Raw genomic sequence first — 17,808 nt, forward strand, 5'->3', positions numbered from 1 at the left:
TGTATCAGTGTTACTTCTTTAGGTATCTGTCTTCCATGATAATTTCATCTATGTCTCTATACTACCTCTAATAGGCATCATATACATATTCAGTATGTACTCATTTACAGATCTGATTATTTCTAGAATAATTTAGAAGGATGGTTGCTTAGACCTGATGAAAAAGAACAATGTCAACTAATTTTGGAACAAGTAGTTCCCGTATCACTATCTCCTCTAATGAGGTATAATGTCTTTGAAAAATAATTCAAGTTCCATTTGAACTTTGTATTGAACAATTAGTACTAACGATTTATTTTTGGCTTTGGAAAGCCGCTTTTCATCAGTAAACTTCAGTGTTCTCACATAGTCATGTTGAGCCTGTGGGGGGAAAATGATTTCCTGAGATAATAAACATCTAAAAGGTAATTTTGATGTCACATTAAGAAAGGAAAGTAAAAAGCATTTCACAGAATTGGTGTGAGCCAAATCCTTATTTAGTTACAAAGCCCTGAAAATCTGGGAGAGGGGCTAGGCTGCAGGGTAGTTCTATTCATGGAAATCGAGTCTGTTATAAAGGTCAAAATAGTATCTTCAACAAATTTAGATGACAAGAAAATGAGACAGATTGCACACTGCAAAGCGTCAGTGAATCCACACCACTGGGGCTTTGGGCTAATTTGTTTGTCCACTTGTGTAAATCATACCTAAATCAATTATCTCTTTCTAAGAGTATTAAGGAAGAGATTACACAGTGACACCCAGTTTTACTTAGTATTTAAACTTTATCAGTTGTGGCTTCTCTAGGCCAGAGAATCTGACATGATTCTTGCATCATACATAAAATGCTTCTTTTTATCTTACAAAGCAACCCTCAGTACAGAGCCTCATTGGCTTGGGGACTTCCCATCATCATCTGACACTTCTACACCTGCCAAGGATAGCTCCAGAAAAAATTTCCCTTTATTCTTACCAGAGATCCTATTAGTCTTGGGGCTCACCCTTTCCCTCAACTGTCTTCCACAGTTGTGGCTGGGCATGGCCACATGGCATTTTGTAACTATGTAACTGGCTATCTAGTTTTATCTTCATAGAAGACAATTGTGGGCTTCTTAATTTCTCTTAGTGGAGTATGTTATAAACTAAACATACAATTAAGTCAGGAATGATTCAGTAAAAATACAAGACATACATTAAAAGTAGTGACTTTAATTTTGATACAAAACACATCTGAATACAGCATACCCTGAAGTCCATTAATGTTTGTTTTTTCTTTTGAAGACCTACCTTCTTCTCTGGAATACTCATGTATATCATTGCAAATCTACAATGCCCTTCCAAGACTACTAAAGCTTCCACTTCTTACAAAGTCATTCCATAACACTTGATTCTGAGTTTGTTCTTCTCAAACAAGTTTACACTGTAAAGGTAGTTAGTTCCTGAGATAGTAAATTCTTGAACATTAGGAAACAAAAATACTTTTACTGAATAAACTAAGTTAGGTCCTTATCTTAGGAGCTCATAGGAATATTTTTAGTTGCTTAAGCACCTACTTTGTTAACTTCCAAGTTGTCACTTGGCAAGTTTTTAGAATTACCCATAGTTGGACATTCCCCAAGATTCTAGTAAGGAGTACTTTTATCTCCTATACAGCTCATAACTTCCAATTCTCTACTCATCAGTACTTATCCACGACAAGTTTTTGTCCTAAAATATTGCAGAAGTAATCTTGAACTTTGCAGAGTTCAATGAGATTTTTTCTACGTAGCATTTAGTAGATATGTATATTTTAGCATCAAACAAATTTGCAATTCTAAAAACATACACGTGTTAACTTCTAAACAAACCGCTGTTTCAAAGTATCACAGCCATTACCATGCTACTATTTTTCCTCCATTTCAATTCATTCAGAACTAAGTGTATTGTAGAGAACAAGTTACTCAAGTGACGGTTACATGTCAAAGAACATGAACTATTTATATATAGTATTAACCAGAAATACTACACCAGATGGACAGTATATTTTAAAACCTATTTTTGAATAAACTTTTTAAGAATTAGATATATATCCAACATAAAAACTATTTTGTCAACTATTCAATCTTCACTTGGGCTACCATTAGTTCAAAAAATCATAAAAATACAGAATTTTTGAGTATAGATACATGAAACTGCATGATTTATAGACCATTTACCTACTTTATACATATAAAAGCAGATCTCCCCAAAATCTTTATCACTGACTTTGTATAACCCTAACCAGTCAAAGACAGGAAAAGAATCAATACATCAATGACAGATCTTCATCAAGTATAACTCCTGTTATAATACACTAACTTCTTTAGAATATATCATGGGTGTGTATTTTAAAACTATAATTTTAATTAATATAAAATACATGAACACTAAACATCACTATAGATGGAACATGCACATGAAAAACAACAGGTGCATGCATGACACATTCCACGAGAGACTCTCTGAGATTGCACAAGCGTACAGCACAACCACTCCCAACTCACGAAGTTTAAAGATGAGTGTGTTCCAATAGTTTGGAAAATATTGCCATTTCTTACCTGGCAGCTGTGTGAAGGGTTGATAAAAGACATTAACAACTTGAACTATGAGTATACATCCCATTTTTCTAACACAGAAACACTGCCCCTACCTGGGATTTAGGAATATGATGCTTTTACTGAGAGATTTGATGGCGATAGGTAAACCTTTAAGACTTTAGCAATCTCGTGTGCATAGTTTTAGCTTGACTGCTTGGGATTACCACCCAAATCTTACTGGTGGCTAAGATGGTCCTAGTTTTCTTCACCAAGTCTAAAAGGTCTAAAACTATTGTCAATCCTTTAGACTTGACATCTAAAAAAGAAAATAACTCTAGAAACACCAAGCCATATAATTTGAAAAAACATGAATGATAGCCTCTTCGTATTATTTTATAATCCATATCTAAACGTGTCCATCTCATTCCAAGAGGCCTTCATGTTCTGATGTATGAAAACAGTTTAGTGCTTACTAAAAATTAAAGGGCTGCAAATTTGTTATAGGATAGCATAGGTTCTACACAAAACAGAGAAACTGTTAGTGAGAACTATGTCTTCTTAGGTTGTGGTTATGGTTCAGGTAGAGTGCTTGTTAAGGATGCACGAGGGCCTGGGATCAATCCTCAGCACCACAACAAACTTGATATGACTGTGTACATCTATAATCACAGCACTCAGAAGGTAGAGAATCAGAAATCCAAGGTTATTCTTAGCTATATAACACTATGGAGGTCACCCTGAGATCTATAGACGTTTCATAAAACAAAGCAAAACAAAAAATGATCTCCATTTGAACTTGTCCCCATTTTGTCACTACCAATGTGTATGAATAAATGCCTAATTAAGGCTCTATAATTTGAAAAGCATAAATGATAGTCTCTTCATATATTTTATAATCCATATCTAAATGTGTTCATCTCATTCCAAGAGGCCTTCATGTTCTGATGTTCACTAAAAAAGAAGGGAAAAGAAAAAAAAACATCCATCCTAGTCCTTCCACATCTCTTAAACGGTGTAGTGCATTTGGAAAGCCCCTTTGCCCTCTCAGACAAAAGCCTCCAGCTCCAGCATTTTAATAAGTACCCAGGAGAGAGCAAGGAAGGAAGCCAGAGAAAGGTTCACTCCTCTTCATCTTTTCTCTCTAAATAGTAAGGCATATAAGGAACTTATCAGCTTCAGAAACTCAAAGAATGATAGCTTTCCACACATCTTAGCCACCAAGTAACCCCATAAGACAGTGATGTTACAACACTTAACAACAACAGTAGTATATAAAAACAATATATTTGGTTGTGACCCCTTAAAAATGGCAAGTTCTAAACTTGCAAAAGTGGTGACCTTTTTCATTTATAAAATCACTTTTGTCAGGGCAAAAGGTAGCTTTCATTTTCTTATATCTAAATCAAGCATGTTGAAAATTCAGTTTCTTTACTTTTTATCCTTGTGATTTTAAAAGTGCTCAATAAGTACATCTAAAGGCCAATGACAATAAAGGACATTTCATAACCCTGAAATTTTCTTAAAAAAAAAAAAACAAACTTGACAAGCTGCCTTCAGGGAATACACAGAGATGGTAGAATGGACTCTACACATTTCACACTTGAGGTAACTTTTAGGCCCAGTGCAATGAATGACTTAAAAACAATGACAACACCATGTATGCTTCTCAAGTCTGGATCACAGTTGAAGTTAACCTCTGCTCTGAAATTCCTAGTTCTTGTCAAAAACAAATTTGGCCTTTGCCCAAAGTCGATTAAGTACAGAGCTTTTAGCTTGCATATGATCATTTGTCTGGAATTCTAGCCCACCCCACTCATCTTCAGATTAATAATTACAGCAAGAGATATTAGATTATAAAGTGAAGTTACTTACCATGGAGGAGTCACTGCTTCCACTCCCGATTGGAGCTCCCTCAGCACAGGTTGGGAGGTGGGTAGAAAGTTGACTAGCCCTGCCCCCATCTATGACATCACAATCTACCTCATAAAAGGTAGTGAAAGTGCTCTGAACTCCTGTCTGATTTCCGAGAGATACAGAAAAGAGAAAGTGAGAGAGAGAGCAAGAGAAAAAAAAATCCCGTATCTTACTTGGGAGGGAATTGGGGAAGTGGAGGAGGGAACAACTGGGAATTACCTAGGAGAAAGAGGTTATGAAGGACTTAGGTGCTGAAAGAGATATGTTCTGGCATTTTTGATATTAAGCAGCCAGGTCAATTAGATTCCTCTTTAGGTATGCAACAGATAAAGGCACCATATGTGAGAAGGATGAAGAAGCACCCTTTTATGCCCAGCACTGTCAGGGATAGTTAAATGGGCTCAGAAGGAATGACTCCTCAATTTAAAGTGTTGAACACTGCCAAGAGAGAAAGCAAGGGTGTGTTGTATCTCTTAAACCCTGGAACAAAATGTGGGTATTCCAGGTACCTTGCTTAGAGCCTCTGGTGTCTTGCTGTGTAAGCCTGGCCAAGGTCTTCACCTGTATACATAGCCCAGCATGTGGTATGAAAGGGATACTTACCTCATTCATTATGGAACATTCATTATTGTTATAACAGGAAGTTTTTACTATTGATTTTGGAACCCAATAGTGGGTTGTATAAATGGCACAATTGAAGAGATAAGCCAATAATCAATGTTCATTTCTAACTTTAGAATTCATTATTAAATTTTTAAATATTTTTTCTTGCTGTTTCGTCATTGTTTTCCATTGGTATCAATTATATTATGTATCTTCACTGGGCCTATAAAGTCCACTTTCAAAACTACAGGAAAATCAAAGGTAAAAACTCTTATACTTCCCAAATTTCCTGGTAAGATCCTGCCTACAGGATGTGAAATCCAGGTGACTCAGAAAACTGCCTGGCCAAATATTCTTGAAGTAGACAATTCTGTCTTATGGGCAGAACATTAATATCTGCCAGTTTTATCTCAGTCAAGATGCAGTAATGTGTAATAGAGCTATAATTTTATCAAGGTATAGCTTAGAAATAGAGAAATGTGAAATATAAGTTATGAAGTAGGAACTATTTAAAGAAAATATGTGGTACTGAAGACCAGTTTCTGCTTAAAATAGAAGCCAGTGTTGCTTCTGTCCAGGGCAGTAGTTCTAAAGTTGTTGATCACAGATCCTCTAGGGGCCACATATCAGATCTGCTGCATAACTGATATTTACATCATAATTCATAACAGTAGCAAGACCAGAGTTACAAAGTTCCAACCAAATAATTTTATGATTGTGGGTCACTGCAACATGAAGAACTGTATTAAGAGGTTGCAGCACTAAAAATATTGAGAACCACTGGTCTAGGGAAATACATGAAAAACAAAACTCTTTGCACAGAAAATATGCTAGCAGACAGTATAATTCAAAATAACTTTTAGATTACCAAAGCTTATTTGTATATACAGACAAACAAACTACCAAATCGTTGATTTTTAAATCAGGGTATTTCAATTTCCAATTCTTTTGTTTATCAGATATATATATATATATATATATATATATATATATATGTATATACATATACATACTTTGCAATATAAAACTATGCAAAGCTGCCAGGAAGTTACTAAATTCAAATTAATGATAGAGTTAGCAACATCCCCAGCTTCAAAATTAGTGTTGGATACATTTTAAAAAATGTCTTTATAAAATTCAAGATGACACCAAAGAAAAATTTATCAAGTTCATATAAAGAAGTCTCCATGAATTAGAGAAAGCAAGGCTACTCTACATGTATTTTTCTTGATGTATTGATATTTATATAATTCTATGAATAAATTCAAATTCAGCATACAATAGCATCTTGAAACTATCTATGAAGTTTTCCCTATGTTTTTACATATTGAATCATTGATTACTTGGCTTAGCTACTTTTAATAACTTGTAATGATGTGCCATTGGTATTAGATAATAAGCATTGTCTGACTTTTTCGTATTGTAGAAAACATAGTCAATTATGGCTGTTATTTTCAGAGATGATTATGAAATCTTAGAAACTTGAATCATCTCACATTTTAAATATGTAAAGGTCATAAAGATTAATGATGCAATTGCCCATTTTCCAATAAACACATTAAGATTTTTGGCTACCCAATAAAGAAGTTACAATTTTACACTTAAAGTTACAGTAAAAGAACAAAAATTGAGCTAAGTGGTTTTTAAATATGGAAATAGAACATATGGAATTTAGACTATAAACTGTAAGTATTTCTTATTGGCTGCCTATTGCTAATTTGAAAATGAAAAATGTTTTCAGGAACCCAATGCAAAACTAGGCTGCATCAAAAAGATGCGCATTAATAAACTGTGCTGACGTTTCAGGTGAATTTTGTGTGACTGAATGTGAAAATGTCTGTAGTGAAGAAATTAGACAGAAAAGATAGCTTGTTTTGATGCAGGATGCAATCCAAGGGTCTAGCCCTTTGATAATGTTCATATGATCTAAACTGAAGTTCAACTAAGAATTTGTTGCATAGTTTCCATGATATTAAACTAAATGGATGAGGAATCTCTTCAAGGTAAGACCATAAGATTCAAGACCAGAGTTTCTGTCATTATGATTGCTGTGTTCACCTGACCGAAGACATATAGGATGGCTTTAATTTCTTGGCATTAATGAATCCAATTTAATTTCTAACACAGGAGCCTAAAAAGAGACCACTGGAATGATAGGGGTATTGTAAAAGAATGATCTACAGATGCCTACACAAACTAATTGAACGTGGAAAACACCAAGGCCAGGTCCACACAAGTTGAGCACAGTGTTATTATTAAAGAAAATTACCTCAAGAAGATAAGTCTCAACAATCACAGAAGCATGATTGAATCAGTTCCTATGTAAAGGCATAATGGTTTGTTTTGTGGTACTATATTATGTCTAGAAAATAGAGCAGAAAAGAATAGTTAGATATTCCTTTAAAAATGAGCCAGACTGGAACATCTCCAAGTTAGTCACTCCCAGTGGCAAAATAGATTTCCCAAAGAAAGCGGATGAATGAGGTTAAGACACAGGTCATACAGAATTGACAGAATATCTAACCATAGTTCCAATCAACTTCATTGTCACAAGGCATCTGCACAAATGAAGGTATTCAAAGAAAAATAATAAAACAAGACACACTATTGATGATGAAAGATTTAATGTCTTAATTAAGAAAGCTTGTCTTCTAGAAAATAGGATTAAGATGAAAGATTTGAAATACATTTATCGCCTAAGAGGAAAGTAATTTTTCAAGATTGGAGTTAAGATGATGTGTTTTGAAGCAGTTCAGACAATCTGAAATAGGAAAACTCCATATAGCCCATCCAGAAGCCTTTCCTATTTAGGAAGATACATGGACCATAATGTGTCACATATTTCTCTTCTAAGGGCTGCGATCAAAGCCATAATTCATAAATCATTTAAATAGGCTGTTAAAAGCACTTGACAAAAAAATCTATAGGGACAGAATATAGACAACAGTAAAACATACTTTTATTTTCAAAATGCAGTAAAAAGAAAAGAGAACAGGGGAGACACAGAGGTAACCATCAGAAGAAGCCAGGCCATTCTAACAAAAGAATCCCAAACACCCCAAAAGCTGAGAAACTATGTAGGAAAAGAAATAAATATGTAGACTAATAAAAACACAATAGAAAGTATCTTCCACAGTAATTATTTGGAGGTAGAGACTAAGAAGTTTGGGATGACTCGATTCAATACATAGTGTCCCTTATATATTCACATAGTAAAAGAGTGAGAGTATCAATAGATGCTAAATTCAAGAAACCAGAAATTATCCCATTTAGATAAGAAATAAATGCAGTTCATTAGGTTCCTGATTGTTTGTCTGTCAGTGGAAGGTAGGATTCCACTGACGCATGCTCCATATGAGAGCCATCCCAACTGCTGGCTCATATCTATCACTAGCAGCAGTCGTCTTGATCATCAGAACCTACATAAACTTTCCAATATAATGAGCCATCCCAGGAGAAATTTCAACTCTATAACATGAGGACTTGCACAAATACTGATGCTGCTTAGAAAAATACAGATTTCAGAACTTGGGTACATCTAGTACTGAAAAGAGCCCCTCCTGTTGACACTACTGTGTTCTTGGGCACATTTTTTTTTTTTTTTTGGAGCTGAGGACCAAACCCAGGGCCTTGTGCTTGCTAGGCAAGCGCTCTACCACTGAGCAAAATCCCCAACCCTGGGCACTTTCAATAATAGAAAAGATACACAAAATGAACAATGAAATCTCCAGGTCATTTTTAATATGTGTGTTAATAGTGACTCTCTGTTTTATCTATTTAATATTTATAGTATTTAAAAAATATTTTGTTTCCTTCAATATCTTTGATTCACCCTAGAAGTTTGGGGGGGGGCAAATCAAAGTAGAAATGAGAGGGGGAACTACTATAAATTAACAAATGAAGTACAGACTAGTTATGAATATAAATCAATTTAACTGTGGCTAACACTGATAAATCCTATAATACAGGAGAACCAGTAAGCCAACGCTGTATTTCTACGTACTTTACTCAATAAATACTTTGTTTCATGGTCAGGGAGTAAGTACAAATCAAACTACTCTGACATATTCAAAATTGCCCAAACAGTTCCCTTCACAATGCTTATCTAAGCATTATTTTAAACATTTTGTTTACTAAACACCAAAGCAAATGCTATATCATTTAGCTACATTCTTAAACCCTACATAAAATTATTCTTTTATATATTTGCAGTAATGAAGATGGCAGGACACCACTTTAACAAAAGAACTATCACAAGTTAACAGTCCTCAGGTTTAGAATATTTCTTATATTACTATTTTATAAGGCTTTACTACTACAGAGGTTTTTCTCCATTTCATAAATGCTGCACAATATAGACAATTATCTGCTTTAATTCAGCTAACTCCAAATACAGTTTTTAAGTTTCTTTTACAAAGTATTACTAACTTGTTGTAGCATAATTCTCAGAATATCACCTGAAATCTGTAGCATTAATTGATCATAGATTAAAGTGCTAATTATTTGCTTTCCTTCTTTTAACTAGAGGTACTCAGAACTCAATAAATGTCTAATACTTAAAGGAATAAGTGGTGATGCTGATAACTCAGAGACCAATATATTCTGTTTAAAATCATTAACCCTTTTTAATCTTATAGACAATAAGCCCTTTGTAATAATTGCCGTTAATTGTCAACTTGATAAAATGTAAAATTGCCTGGGAGATGGACCTCTGGGTATGTCATTGGGAAAATTTAATTATGTATGGAACCACACTCAGGGCAGGGGAAGCATCATGGCATTAACTGGAGAAAGTGAGCAGGATCCTCTATTCTCTGCTTCCCTAGTGTACAGTCATCAGCATATTCAAGCTCCTATTGCCCTGATTTTCCCTACATGATGATCTGTACTCTTAACATATGATGAATAATAAATGTTTTAATTTTAAATTGCTTTTGTCAAGGTATTTTAATCCCAACAAAAGAAAATAAAGCAAATAACATTCCTCAAACTAAACTAAAATTGAGTGATTGACCCTGTTCATGTTTAGATGATGCTACTCAGTATGGTGAGGACAGTAAATATAGCTCAGTCATAAACACATCCATGTAAAGTAGGTCATTCTACTTGGCTCATGTCCTGCCTTTTTGACAGAGACTGTCTGTTTCTTCTTTTCAAAAGAGTACATTGACACATAGTCCTTGTGTGTATAGAAAACAATTCAGGATGACCAACCCCACTAGTTTCATTCTCTCAGTGAATAATTTCTTTCAAAGGCAGTATAGTGATTTCAATGAAAAATGCCCCTAATAATAATTGAACGCTTCATCCCAGTTGATAGCACTGTTTGGAGAAATTATAGAACCTTTAGCAGGAGAAACCTTGCTACAATTAGTACATTACTGGGAGGAGCTTGGAGGGTCACCTCACACCACTTCCTGTTCTTTCTTCCCAAACCCTGTTGAAAAGTGACCCCTAACAATACAGACCCTCTCTCATGCTGCTTTAGACCATGGTATTTTATCACAGTGACAGAGAAGCAAATGAGAACAAATAGAACTGAGTCTATTGGTAACTTGAAAACTGTCATCACAGAGTATATAACTGAAGAATCAATGCTTTTATTGCATCAGTGTGCCATAACCCTTAACTTAAGGCTGCTTGAATTTAGATAGACCGTATACTGGACAACTAATACCACAGATCTCTATAACACCTAACACCTAAGAAGAATTTTTACTTTTCTATTAAAAATCTAATTTCCTATTTTTTCAAAAACATAAGCTTGAACAGGTTATACATCATGTTAATACCTTGGGAGAATATTTTTACTGAAAAAGTTTATTTTTTTCTAGAGAATTTGTAAAAAAACTAATATGTTGAATGTAGTGTGATAAATGTGAGTATAAAGTAGAATGGAAAATCAGAATGTAAGTACGCAGTGCAGTTTGCCATCATAACAGATCAGAGGTGAGACTTTAGAAGGAAATTTTGCATCTTGTGGCAACTCACCTTACCAATACAATGTGTCCTAAAAATTGTTTCCATTTTGTATCTGATAAATGTCTATTTTATTTTCTTACTGTTGCACAAAACACACCGCCTAATCCAGATTTATTATCTGGAAGTATCTCACTGTCTAGATATGGACAAAAGATGGTTAGTGCTTCAAAAAGGTAGGCCCTTTAAGTCTGAATACCTAATGACCCACTGGCAAGAAGATCAGAATCAAAATGTTTTGAAGTGCTATGAATTTCTTAGATGTATTTTATTTGGTTCAAAAGAAATACAGGAATGTATTCTAACTCCATGTGGAAATAGCTAGCAATTTAGACCCCCCCCCCCAATTACTGTATGATTTGATCACTGGAAATAACCAAGAGTTGACTATAGCTAGAATCAAAGATTTTTTTAAAACTCCCAGAAAGAAGATACTTAAAGTATATCTATCTCAACTGGTCTATAGACTACTTAGACAATTAAACTATATATGTATGTGATATATATATATTTATATATGTACATTTTTAATAGTCTTTTTAAATTGTTTTATACTTCTTTTAGAACATATATACCAGAAATTAGAGTCTTGCACATTCAGAAAACAAAGGGTAAATATAATGCATGTATGTTTTTTCTTTGTATATGTGTATATAGACATATGCATCTTTATGTACATGCTATTGTTGGGATTGATTTTTAAATTATTAGTTTAAAAGTATTATACAAATATTATTCATACATCACAATGAGTACTCATCTCCATCTTGCACAACCTAAATTTTTTAAATATATAATTTAAAATTTGCACAGTAAGAATGACTAGAAACTAGGCAAGTAAGATGGTCGGTAGGTAAACATGCTTACCACACAAGTTGGATGAACTGAGTTCGATCCCCAGAACCCACTTAAAGGTCAACAGAGAGAACACTTAAATGTCAATGGAGAGAAATAACTCTACGAAATTGACCTCTGACTTCCAGTATTTGCTTGGCATACATCCTACACACAATAATAGCTTGCAAATGTTTCCTTGCTCTCTATACCTATAGATGAATGCAGCTCTCATACCTCATCAAAGGACTTTCCATGGACTATGCTTTAACACATAATCTCACAATTGATCAAAGAGAGGAGAAAAAATACTATCAGTGGAATGATCAACTCCAAATGAAACATCTATGTCATCACCTTCTCTCAAGGCTCGGGGACATATTGATAGTGAAAGTGCATCTTATGAACATGTCAGAACTGCTGCATTCATCAACTCTTCCTCTGTGCTTAGCTGTACAAGATCAAACTAGACAACCTTCCAGCATTGAGGACAAGTCACAGCAAGAGCCCCACCCCTAACTGAATAGCTACTGCTGATATGCAGAAGCTTCTGAGGGTGGGGAATTTTGTTTAAGGGAGTTGAGGGAGTAGCTTCTGGTAGGTTGACTAAACTACAGTGGATGGCTACATACGCATACATGTACAACACAGAGTGGAATCAATGGGCTATTAAAAAAAGAAGAAAGAAAGAGGGAAAGGTGGAAGCGAGGGAGGGAGGGAGGGTGGTAGGGAGGAGAAAGAGGGGGAAGCAGAAAGGCAGAGAAAGAGATAGAAGGGAAATAGGAAGGAAGGAAGGAAGGAAGGAAGGAAGGAAGGAAGGAAGGAAGGAAGGAAGGAAGGAAAGAAGGGAAGGAAGGACCTAAGGTCCTAAGGTCTGGGGAGATAGCTTAGCAGTTTAGAACACTTAGGTTAAAGTCTCAGTACCCACATGGTGGCTCACAACTGTAACTCCAGTACTATTGGATCAGTTAATGTCTTCTACCCTCCACAAGCACCAGGCAAACAAGAGGTGTGCAGGTATACATGAAGGCTTTCACGTGCATAAATATAATATAAATTTTACATATAAAATTATCTATCTTTTAAAATAAGCTTTTTGTTGTTTTGTTTTGTTAAAACAAGATTTCTCTGTGTAGTTCTAGCTATCGTGGAACTCACTCTGCAGATAAGGCTAGCTTCAAATTCACAGAGATCCACTGCCTCTGTCTCCCAAGTGATGGTATTACAGGCATGCCCCACAACTGGCTGGCTTGTTGCTTTTTCTTTTTTCTCTTTTGGATGACAAGTTCAAGCACAGATATGTAAGATGTTAGGGGAATAACTTGGTGAATATGATCAAAATATATTTTACAAAATTCCCCAATAAATAAGTTTATATGGCCTAACAAAATAGCTAAGCAGTGCTCCATATGGGTTCACAGAAACTGAAGAGATAAGCACACGGCCTGCAGAGTACGCACCAGGTCCTCTGAATTTATATTATGACTGCTAGAGTTTTTGTGAGATTCCTAACAGGGGGAGCAGGTATATCTCTGACCCCTTCGACTGCTCTTGAGACTCTCTTTCTCCTACTGAGTTGCCTTGTCCGTTCCCCACAGAAAGGATTGTGCCTTGTATTATTGTATCCTGTTTTGTCCTATTTGCTGCTTCTTGGATGCATGCTCTTTTCTGTAAAGGAAATGGAGGGGGAGTGAATTTAGGGGATAGGGGAGGTAGACAGTGGTTAGGAGAAGTAGGGGGAGCAGAAATAATGGTTGAGATGTATTATATAAGGGAAGAATCTATTTCTGTTTAGAACAATAATCAAAATAACATTTGCATTTTTTACAACTTTGCCTCAGAGGTTTGGAGAGTTGACTCAGTAAGACGAAGAGACTTCCTTACAAGCAAGGAGACCTGAGTTCTATCTCCAGTATCATGTGGAAAGACTAACTTATCTCTTGGGTGTATAAATAACAGCACCATGGTCCATAAACACAGGCAAATTTCTGAAGCTCATTAGTGGGCCACCAAGCCTAGCCAAATCAATGTGCTTCAGTCTTCACTGAAAAACACTTTCTCAATAAATATAGAGAATGTTTGCAGAAAGACACCCAATGCTGACCTCTATCAACAAGGATATGCACACATGTGTATATAAATACCCACATGCATACCTGCACAACACTAACAGATACATTCCACCATACACACATCCACTTTAAAAGGACAACAATATGTTTGCTCAACTTTCCTCCCATGACGATACAATGCTGTCACACTTAACAGATCTTTACCTATACTAAACTATTATATAACATTGTGATAAAGTTTCTCCTTCCCTCCCCTTTTTTCTTGCTTTATGCTCTTTCTTCCCTTTTACTTTTTATTTCTTTCCTCGAAACTGACATAAAAATTTAGACAATATTAAATTCAGCAAGGCCAGCTCATACTCAAACCAGCTAATCTCTTAAATCCATTTCTCTTTTGGATATTTTTTTACCATTCTGTTGATTTAAAAAAATGTGAAATATTTATAACTGTGTTGAATTGATTGGCTTGTAATGCATCCACTACCTTGAAATTTAATTAAAAGTGTACCATTAGGTTGTTCAGAATTATATAAGCCAACCTAAGGCTGCTCAGAATTGTGTAAGCCAACCTAAAAAACAGATCAGCAGCCAGAGAACGAGTGCATTTTAGACAGTAGCTGTAAGGATGGATCTCCGAAGATGTACTTCTTAGACTACCTCATTCCTATAATTTCTGTCATGACTCAGAGTTTTTAATACCCATTTTTTCATGATTAGTTGAGTTTTTCTTCTCCAACATTTAAACTCAAAAGCAGATATAGTAAAAGAGCCCAGTCCCAGGTTATTGGTATAGAATCACATCAAAATCAGTATGCTGATATGATACAAATGTGTATGTTTATTTTAACCTATGTGGAAGCATAAAACATGACTTATGTTTTCAAACAGAAATTACTTTTCCTTTGGCAACTGCACATAATCTATCCCTGTCTCTATCCATTTGACAGAAATTTTGACTTCCTGGTTATGCTCACATATTTCAAAGAAGAAGCCATATTGATCAACTCCGTGTGTATGGGAAACAAGTAAGACACTTCAAATATTCTTTTTGATTATATGTGAAAGTACAATGACATCTCCTGAAAAAGGTAGCAACTGTGTCCCATTGGAGAACAAAGTAAACGTGGCAGACAGCACTGGCATAATTTTCTTGGCAAAATAATTGAAAATCTCTGTGTATGGGGTCTCATATCCTTGACTTTGTGAACATTGAAGGCAGTCATTTGTGGCTATTTTGCACAATATGTATATTGCTTTTTGAACTTCTCTCCATTGTGGCTATAAGTGAGAAAAGGATGAGGACTCATATGAAAGCAGAAGTGGGAAAAACAGCAGGCTACAGATGCAGATGTGGCATCACACAGCAGTCAAGCTTGAAAATAAAAACCATGAGGTGGCCCTAAGCAGGACCATAACTGAGCAGCATGACAGCCAATGTTCATAATGCACTTGATTCTGTATTATCATAGTTATCATAGCATTCCTCTATAAGAAGCCTTCTCCCATGCAAGGACTTATGAACTTTGCTGGTAAGACTCAAGGAAGGAAACAGGCTTCTTGAAGGTGTTCTCAATCTCAAACACCTCCGCAAATGCCAACAGTGCAAGTGATTCAAAGCCATGATGGTTTGGACTACATCTACATAACAAAAGGACAATGGAAATGAAGCTCTGGAGGCAGTGAAAGACAATGGGTACTGAGAAGGTGATGGACAGCTGCTCTGCCAGGAAATATTTGCCCAGATGAGGTTGATGGAGTCTGAGATCCACAAGGATACGCTGAGCATCCATGTCAATCATAAGATTTGAAAAGTAACAAATGGAAGCACATGAGGCAAGCGGAACAAAAAGCACTCAGTTTCACAGGTGCTATGGACAAATGGACACAGAAGCAGAGTGGTATGGAAAACTGTACCGTCAAGGCAGAAGATAAAAGGAAGCAAGGGAGATGCAATGTTTTGATCACTTCTTAGTCAGAGAGAATTGATCATCACCAGATAGACAGAAGGACACACTGCAAGACAGATAGCTCTTGGTTGTGGAAGAATGTTGAGGCAGGATCATTTTGGAAATGCAAAGAGGTGACTGTGCTTTGGGAAGAGGCACAAAATAGCCAACTGACTGAGCTCAAAGGTAGGACTGCAGGGAACGAACTTTCCAGATGGGACCTCCATGCCAACCACACCAGCTCTTTCCCCAGCTATGTTTCCAGCAAGTCAAGCCACATGAGATCAGAAACACTCAGGATTGAGGAAGATTTATAATTATACACACAGATTTACCAGACAACACAGTGTTGACTCTCCAAGACAACAGAAATGATTTCAGAAGGACTTCAATATTTGCTCATATTCATCATGTTGATAGGGATAAGTTCCTGCTCATCCTGCAGGTACAGTGGCTGCATCATAGGTAGCTGGGAAAAGAACTAAAGGTGGCATGGTCACATGTTGGAACTTACAAATCATTAAAATAAATCGCACTTTGTGTCGAGAGAAAGGGGATGAAGGAGAAGAAGAAGCCAAGGTGAAGAACCTCAACACAAACATTTGGAATCTTGCCAAGAAATCCCAATTCTTCTAAGCAGTCCTTGAACTTCTTACTTCTATACTTTGATGGAAATGGTTTAGATAATTATATTTTTATGAAAAGGGAAATATTACAGTGGTCTATCGAAGAGTCTATATCATAGTGTTTGGTAACTATGGACGGTTTTGGCAACAGCACATCAACCTGTATCACATTCAAACAATTCAGTCAAGGGTTGTTGATAACCTAGTATGCATTGGAACCTGATAAGTATCTCATCATCTCTAACATGTGAACCTAGTCCACATTTAGAGAGGCTGGCTCCTGAATAGAGCATGGAAATTACCAGCACTCACAATGGGGAAGCTGACTCACAATGAGTAAATATGCAATAGCCCCCAATAATTAGAATAGTCACAGCTTGGCAATGAGTTTCCAGACTATGAAATTAGTTTTCTTGTGAAGAATGGAGATTTTACAAGGCTAGTATAAACATAGGGTAATTGGAAAATCAAATTGCTCTTTGTGAGCTATTGTGAGGTCTGGAATAATGGAGATAACATTTTTTTAAGCTGTGAATCACTGTCATTTGGTGTTTGCAGGAGTACTGTTGCCAAGAATGCTTGCCTTAGAAATACAGCAGTAGGAACTTGACATTGTGAAGCCAAAATCCCAGCTTACCCCTGACACAATGAGTTCTCCTCCCAGATTCTGAACTTCAGCCTTCACTTTGCTGCAGATGTTAAGCTGATGGCAGTACAAGGCAATCCGCTGAAGGTAGGCTAATAAATCCTGCTTACATGCTGAATCAGGACACTATAAAACAAAAAAAAAGTGGTACCAATTAGTAAGTGCTCTTCAGCTTCCAACACTTACAGTTTAAAAGGTTTTGGTGTCACATCCTTAATTACATTCATTTAACTCCACTTTTCTATGATGCACTAGAGAAATGCCAAACTCAATGGTATCAAGTGGCTAGCTCCATTTTGGAAAGAGTTTTACCCGTGAAGCCTCCATTGCTTTGGTTGCTTGGCAGAGACATGCACAGTACCACAAGAGTAAACGTTCAAGCATGAGTTGGGGAAGGGTTTACAAGGCCCTACTTCTAGTTGAGGAACTATAAAGAGTCCAGGGCTTCTGAGAGAAGGAGAGTCAGATTTCTGGACTGATAAGCCCTCTGGTAGTTGTCCATGTGGCAATAGTCAGCCTAGAACCGTGTGATATGGGTAAGACTAATAAGATTAATTGGAGCCAGTAGGTTTTATATAACGATAAGTACCAGAGGAAGAGGACATAAATATGAGAAGAGTTACAAGGTACATGGGACAATGTGAAAGGTTGGAA

At 36.1% G+C, this 17,808-nt stretch overlaps 1 protein-coding gene across 6 annotated transcripts in view; it reads right to left on the minus strand.

Annotated features, from left to right (window-relative positions):
- The window catches only part of Ctnna2 (catenin alpha 2), a 1,149,154-nt gene that overhangs the window by 19,612 nt on the left and 1,111,734 nt on the right, over nt 1–17,808 (minus strand). For 3 of the 6 annotated variants that reach the window (XM_087656636.1, NM_001106598.2, NM_001415843.1), the window contains 2 exons: nt 17,146–17,280; nt 4,407–4,550 (listed from right to left, as the gene is read on the minus strand). In XM_087656636.1, the coding sequence (XP_087512762.1) occupies nt 4,407–4,550; nt 17,146–17,280 (279 nt within the window). The remainder of the gene's footprint in view (nt 1–4,406; nt 4,551–17,145; nt 17,281–17,808) is intronic. The other 3 variants (XM_087656637.1, XM_087656638.1, NM_001415842.1) reach the window with 1 other exon arrangement.

This window comes from Rattus norvegicus, chromosome 4 (genome assembly GCF_021556685.1).
Source record: "Rattus norvegicus strain SHRSP/BbbUtx chromosome 4, alternate assembly SHRSP_T2T, whole genome shotgun sequence".
Classification (NCBI taxonomy): Eukaryota; Metazoa; Chordata; class Mammalia; order Rodentia; family Muridae; genus Rattus; species Rattus norvegicus.